Here is a 6,982-nt window from a genome sequence, read left to right on the forward strand (position 1 = left end):
TTGGAATGATTGAATAAACTTTATTGATCCCCTGAGGGGAAACTTGGGTAACATAAACCAAAGGTAGGAAAGTTCAAGGCAACCTGCTGTCCCGTTGTCATGGCAACTCACCGAGTACATGGCCTTGACCATGCGTGATGCCGTGGAAACACTGCCGGAGTCCTCCTCCAGACTGTGGGTCTCCTTGTTTATTGTCTCTACCTTGATGTCTGGCTTACCCAGCGTGACCCCGCGACGACCTGGAAGCACGGCACAACAGCACAGCACACAGTTGAATACTGCTGGATATGTCAGGGTATATTGATTTAGATAGATACAATATGTATACCGTATGTATACGTGCATGTGGGTTATGCGAATAATGGGTTCATATATTGATATCAAATCAAAAAATCGAATAAAATTGTATTTGACACATGTGCCTAATACAACACTGTGAAATGCCTTAACCAACAATGCAGTTCAGAAAATATTAACTAAATATACTAAAGTAAAAAATAAAATAAAAATAGTAACACAATAAAATAACAATAACGAGGGCATGGGTTAGATATCTGACGACAATTTAAAGGGCTGAGAGGAAGGAGAGGAGGGAGAGAAGAGGGCAGAAACTAAACCATCAAACAACGGAAAAAAACAACAAAGGTGGGAAGGAATCCAACATAAGAGGGGGACCAAAGTAGAAGAAAAAGATCAAAAGAAGAGAAAGTGACAGATCTAAATAACACGGCTCTATAAAGGGGTACTGAGATAATGTGTGGGGGTACAGGGTAGATACCTCAAGACAGGTGAATTGGGGTTTTTAGGGCATGGGCATCTGAAACATGTATTGGTGTGTGTTTGATACTTTATAGATGGTTTGACTGTGGGGAATAGATGCAGGTGTCACTCACTGCCTTTGTGCTGCCGGTAGAAGATGAGCACCAGGACTAGTAAACACAGGAACAGCAGGATGGTGCAGCCAACAGTCCCTCCTGCTATTATACCCACTGGGACCTCCTCTGAGAGAGGGAAGAGAGGAGAGAGGAATGAAGGGAGAGAAGAATGGGGAGATTGAGAGGGGGGGTAGAGAGGAGGGAGGAAGGAAAGGGGGGGGGAGACAGAGAGAATGGGGGGAGGAGAGATAGAGGAACGGAGAGAGAGAAGGAAGGAGCGAGATAGAGGAAGGGAGAGAGAAAAGAAGAGAGAGAGAAACAGTATTCAACGCAATACAACATGCAGATTCAGCTAAAACATTGTAATAGAGCAGGCATGAGTATATATGGTGCTTATTGTTGTTGTTGTATCAAGTTAGGAGAATGAATATAATGGTGATGTATATAATGGTGGTGAATATAATGGTGGTGAATATAATTGTGGTGAAAATAATGGTGGTTATTGTTGTTGCTGTTTGTCTCTGGTCATACCAGTCTCCTCCAGGGTGATGATCATGGTCCCGGGTCCAAAGGCGTTCCAGGCAGTACAGTTGTAGGTGGACAGGAAGTCAGCCTCCATGACGTTGTTGATGGTGAGGGTGGAGAGGACAGCCCCTCCCTCAGACAGAGGTTTACTCTGCTCCACCGTGTACCTCTCCAACAGAGTCCCCTTCTCCTTCTCCCACACGTTCTCTTTCCACGCCCACACCTGAAACACAGACAGGCAGACAGGCAGACAGGCAGACAGACAGACAGACAGACAGACAGACAGACAGGTGCAAGTTAACACACCCACATGGACTCCATTGAATTATGTGTACTGACACACACATACATACGCATTAGGCATATACACTCATGTTTTACACATGCAGGCACACTGTACACACAACTGGGCATACGAAGACGTACACGCAGACGTACTGAAGTAAACAACAAGCACATGCAACTATTAAAAACACACTACCAACAGCAACTGTTCCAAGCCTCTCTATCTCTTTATCCTTGGACTATAGAGTAACACGTAGTGGTTTTAGAGCTGGTGAGAATCTTACACACTTCCGCAACTTCTAACCCGCTGAAAGCTATTATTCACTCTGAAGTATGAAAGAGTATTTAAAAATGCATGAGGCCACATGTTCCTGTAATCTCCGATTTATTCTGAAAAACGGGAAACTCTGGCGGAGGCATTTACCGGGACAACTGTTCCAGTCCTTCATATTTTATAACCGCTTTTCTGTCCCTGCATTAAGGACACACAGTAAGCTGGTGCATCAGAGAGAATCAAACTCACAAGGCTTAGAGAGGAGAGGAGAGACCAACTACACACGGACTGTGTCACAAATAGCACCTTAATCCCTGTACAGTGCACTACTTTTGACCAGGGCACATAGGGTGCACTATGTAGGGAGAAGGGTGCCATTTCAGATGCAGCCACTGCCTGAGAGCATCTGGACCAGAGAGACGAGTGGAGGAGAGGAGATATCAGCTGGTTTCAGACACTGACCGGCTGCACTAGAAGTGTCCCTCGACTAGAAATCTTGTTTACTTGGTGGGTCTCAGGACAATTCGTAAAGATTTTGGCAGCTGCCATAAAACAGAAAGAGATTGGGAAACGCTGCTAGAGTGTCGACCATGTCAGTCTCATGACGATAAGGTAATCCCACGACGAAAATGTACAGGTGGCAATCCCATGACGATAATGTATAGGTGGTAATCCCACGACGATAATGTATAGGCGACAATCCCACGACGATAATGTATAGGCGGCAATCCCACGGCGATAATGTACACGGGGTAATCCCATGACGATAATGCACAGGGGTAATCCCACGGCGATAATGTACAGGGGGCAATCCCACGACGATAATGTACAGGTGGCAATCTCACGACCATAATGTACAGGTGGCAATCCCACGACCATAATGTACAGGTGGCAATCCCACAACCATAATGTACAGGTGGCAATCCCACGACCATAATGTACAGGTGGCAATCCCACAACGATAATGTACAGGTGGCAATCCCACGACCATAATGTACAGGTGGCAATCCCACGGCGATAATGTACACGGGGTAATCCCACGACGATAATGTACAGGGGGCAATCCCACGACGATAATGTACAGGTGGCAATCCCACGACCATAATGTACAGGTGGCAATCCCACGACCATAATGTACAGGTGGCAATCCCACAACCATAATGTACAGGTGGCAATCCCACAACGATAATGTACAGGTGGCAATCCCACGACCATAATGTACAGGTGGCAATCCCACGACCATAATGTACAGGTGGCAATCCCACGACGATAATGTACAGGTGGCAATCCCACAACCATAATGTACAGGTGGCAATCCCACAACGATAATGTACAGGTGGCAATCCCACGACCATAATGTACAGGTGGCAATCCCACGACCATAATGTACGGGTGGCAATCCCACGACGATAATGTATAGGTGGTAATCTCATGGCGATAACGTATCATGTAAAAGCTTGCAGTAGAGTTTGTACAGTATCGACTGTCAACTTACAATCTTGTCCGGTGGAGGTGTGCTGGCGATGTAGCATTTGACCTCTCCTCTCTCCCCCCTCACCGCATACTGGACGGGCTCACTGGAGATGATGGGGGGACCTGGATAGGAAGAGATAAACAGAGTGAGCGTGAGAACGAGTGAGGGGTGGTACATTCCGCTCCATGTATAAACAAGAATAAATACTACACCAATGAATAGTTTGAAAGAAAAGTTGCACACTCCGGGTCTTCATAGCAGTATTAAAGCCTACATCCAATCATCACACTCATTTGAACCATAAACTCAAGCTTATCTATTCTTGTGTGATGTGTGGTGTTGCTTACCGTTGACAGTGAGCGTGACCTCTGTCTCTCCCACTCCGATCCTGGGCACGATGGCCTTACACACGTACTGCCCAGCGTCCGCCTGGCTCACTGACTTCAGGAACAGCTGGTTGTTATTACTAAGGACCTACACACGGGATGGACAGCGAGAGGAACAAACAGAGAGTCAGGAACAAACAGAGAGAGAGGAACAAACAGAGAGTCAGGAACAAACAGAGAGTCAGGAACAAACAGAGAGAGAGGAACAAACAGAGAGTCAGGAACAAACAGAGAGAGAGGAACAAACAGAGAGTCAGGAACAAACAGAGAGAGAGGAACAAACAGAGAGAGAGGAACAAACAGAGAGTCAGGAACAAACAGAGAGAGAGGAACAAACAGAGAGTCAGGAACAAACAGAGAGAGAGGAACAAACAGAGAGAGAGGAACAAACAGAGAGAGGAACAAACAGAGAGAGGAACAAACAGAGAGATTGGAACAAAAAGAGAGTCAGGAACAAACAGAGAGAGAGGAACAAACAGAGAGAGGAACAAACAGAGAGAGAGAGGCACAAACAGAGAGAGAGGAACAAACAGAGAGAGAGGAACAAACAGAGTCAGGAACAAACATAGAGTCAGGAACAAACAGAGAGAGAGGAACAAACAGAGAGAGAGGAACAAACAGAGTCAGGAAACAAACATAGAGTCAAGAACAAACAGAGTCAGGAACAAACAGAGAGAGAGGAACAAACAGAGAGTCAAGAACAAACAGAGAGAGAGGAACAAACAGAGAGAGAGGTACAAACAGAGTCAGGAACAAACATAGAGTCAAGAACAAACAGAGTCAGGAACAAACCGAGAGAGAGGAACAAACAGAGAGAGAGGAACAAACACAGAGAGAGGAACAAACAGAGTCAAGAACAAACAGAGAGAGAGGAACAAACAGAGAGAGAGGAACAAACAGAGAGTCAAGAACAAACAGTCAGGAACAAACAGGGAGAGAGGAACAAACAGAGAGAGAGGAACAAACAGAGAGAGGAACAAACAGAGAGAGAGGAACAAACAGAGAGAGAGGAACAAACAGAGAGAGGAACAAACAGAGAGAGAGGAACAAACAGAGAGAGAGGAACAAACAGAGAGTCAGGAACAAACAGAGAGAGAGGAACAAACAGAGAGAGAGGAACAAACAGAGAGAGGAACAAACAGAGAGAGAGGAACAAACAGAGAGAGAGGAACAAACAGAGAGTCAAAAACAAACAGTCAGGAACAAACAGAGAGAACGATGTGGGCAGAAGAAGAATGCAAAAGAGAATAAAATAGAGGTGAAGTAGTGGGAAAGACAAATGGAGGAGAGGAGCGAGGGAGCATCAGGAAAAAGCCAGGAGAAAGAGACAGACAGAGCAGGGGGGGCGAAAGAGAATAGAGAGACTGAGAGACAGAAGGATATAAAAGAAAGGGAGTCTATAAAGATAAAGAGAGCGACAGAAGGAAGAGAGAACTGGTTCTCACCATATTGGAGCCCTTCTTGGTCCAGGTAAGTGTTAGAGGAGGGTTGCCGGCCCATTTGCAGTTCAGAGTGACATCAGAGTCTATGTCCACTGTCACTGGCCTGGGCTCCACTACCAGAATAGGACCAACTGGGGAGAGAGGGGAGAGAGGGGGAGGGAGGGAGAGAGAGAGAGAGAGAGAGAGAGAGAGAGAGAGAGAGGGGACTTTTATTTAACCAGGTCAGCTACTGATAACGAAGTCAAATACAATATAAAAATGACCACGTAAAGAGAAATGAAAGACAGACAGACAGACAGACAGACAGACAGACAGACAGACAGACAGACAGACAGACGGACAGACAGAAACAGAGAGAGAGACAGAGAGAGAGAGAAAGAGAGAGAGATAGACAGACACACAGACAGAGAGAGAGACAGAAAGAGACCGACAGAGAGACAGACAGATGCTATTTGCAAGCCATGGAGGTCTAGTTAGACTCACAGTGTACATCGACCAGGATGCTGACGTTGGTTTTGCCCACGGCGTTGAACACTGAGCAGGACACTGGCTCAGTGAAGAAGGAATGGTCAGCTTTGGTGGTGAACACACTCTCTCTGGCCCCCTGCAGGATCACTCCACCTTTAGCCCACCTGAGAAAGAACACACATATTGTATGAATTAACATGTACTGCCAGGTTTGGTTCCCACATTGGCCAAACACTTGGTCACCACGACTAACACATGTAACTACCCAAACACAGTACCAGTCAAAAGTTTGGACACACCTACTCATTCAAGGGTTTTTCTTTATTTTTTACTATTTTCTACATTGGAGAATAATAGTGAAGACATCAAAACTATGAAATAACACATATGGAATCATGTAGTAACCAAAAAAGTGTTTAAAGAAATCAAAATATATTTTATATTTGAGATTCTTCAAAGTAGCCACCCTTTGCCTTGATGACAACTTTGCACCAGCTTCATGAGGAATGCTTATAGTAAAAATAAATAAAACATCTTGAATGAGTAGGTGTGTTAAAGCTTTGGACTGGTACTGTAGATGAACACAACTATCCAGCCAGACTAATGCACAGCTAGAGAGAGAGGCAGGTGGGCATATACTGGAGACAGACAGAAAGGTGAACAGATACTGTAGGTAGAAGAGGACATACATGTATCCCATGATAGGAGGGTTGGCGGAGGCGGCGCAGGTGAAGGTAACTCTGTCCCCCTCTAAGATGGAGCGAGGCTCGATGGACAGTGTCACCGTGGGGGGGTCTGGAAAGAGAGGACACACGGGGTTAATGAGGCACACCGACAACATAAGCAAATAACAGAGAGAAGGAGAGAGGAGGGGGGCAGAGAGGAAAAAGAGAGGACCCCCTCAAGAACCCCCTCAAGGGTCCTGGGCAGTGATGTACTGGTTTTCATTAGGAGCTGTTGTCTGTGAATAACATCAGATATTCAGTCATCACAGTCTGTCATAAAAACTATGTCAAGCTAAGGGGAAGGTTATGAACAAGTCTTCAACGAATTCCTTTGAGGGTGACTTACGGTGTACGTTGAGGGTGACTTACGGTGTACGTTGAGGGTGACTTACGGTGTACGTTGAGGGTGACTTGCGGTGTACGTTGAGGGTGACTTACGGTGTACGTTGAGGGTGACTTACGGTGTACGTTGAGGGTGACTTACGGTGTACGTTGAGGGTGACTTACGGTGACTTACGGTGTACTTTG

General features: G+C 45.8%; 2 protein-coding genes across 2 annotated transcripts in view; one reads left to right on the forward strand and one right to left on the reverse strand.

Annotated features, from left to right (window-relative positions):
- LOC118369156 (chromodomain-helicase-DNA-binding protein 3-like) overlaps window positions 1-6,982 on the forward strand; it is a 367,421-nt gene that overhangs the window by 260,246 nt on the left and 100,193 nt on the right. The window lies entirely within an intron of this gene.
- LOC118369157 (kin of IRRE-like protein 1) overlaps window positions 1-6,982 on the reverse strand; it is a 39,045-nt gene that overhangs the window by 3,681 nt on the left and 28,382 nt on the right. Inside the window, exons 6-13 of the mRNA XM_052497248.1 lie at window positions 6,419-6,524; window positions 5,745-5,893; window positions 5,265-5,392; window positions 3,781-3,907; window positions 3,455-3,555; window positions 1,407-1,623; window positions 894-1,001; window positions 112-239 (exon numbers count right to left, since the gene is read on the reverse strand). Of these exons, the coding sequence (XP_052353208.1) occupies window positions 112-239; window positions 894-1,001; window positions 1,407-1,623; window positions 3,455-3,555; window positions 3,781-3,907; window positions 5,265-5,392; window positions 5,745-5,893; window positions 6,419-6,524 (1,064 nt within the window). The remainder of the gene's footprint in view (window positions 1-111; window positions 240-893; window positions 1,002-1,406; window positions 1,624-3,454; window positions 3,556-3,780; window positions 3,908-5,264; window positions 5,393-5,744; window positions 5,894-6,418; window positions 6,525-6,982) is intronic.

This window comes from Oncorhynchus keta, chromosome 35 (assembly GCF_023373465.1).
Source record: "Oncorhynchus keta strain PuntledgeMale-10-30-2019 chromosome 35, Oket_V2, whole genome shotgun sequence".
Lineage (NCBI taxonomy): Eukaryota > Metazoa > Chordata > Actinopteri > Salmoniformes > Salmonidae > Oncorhynchus > Oncorhynchus keta.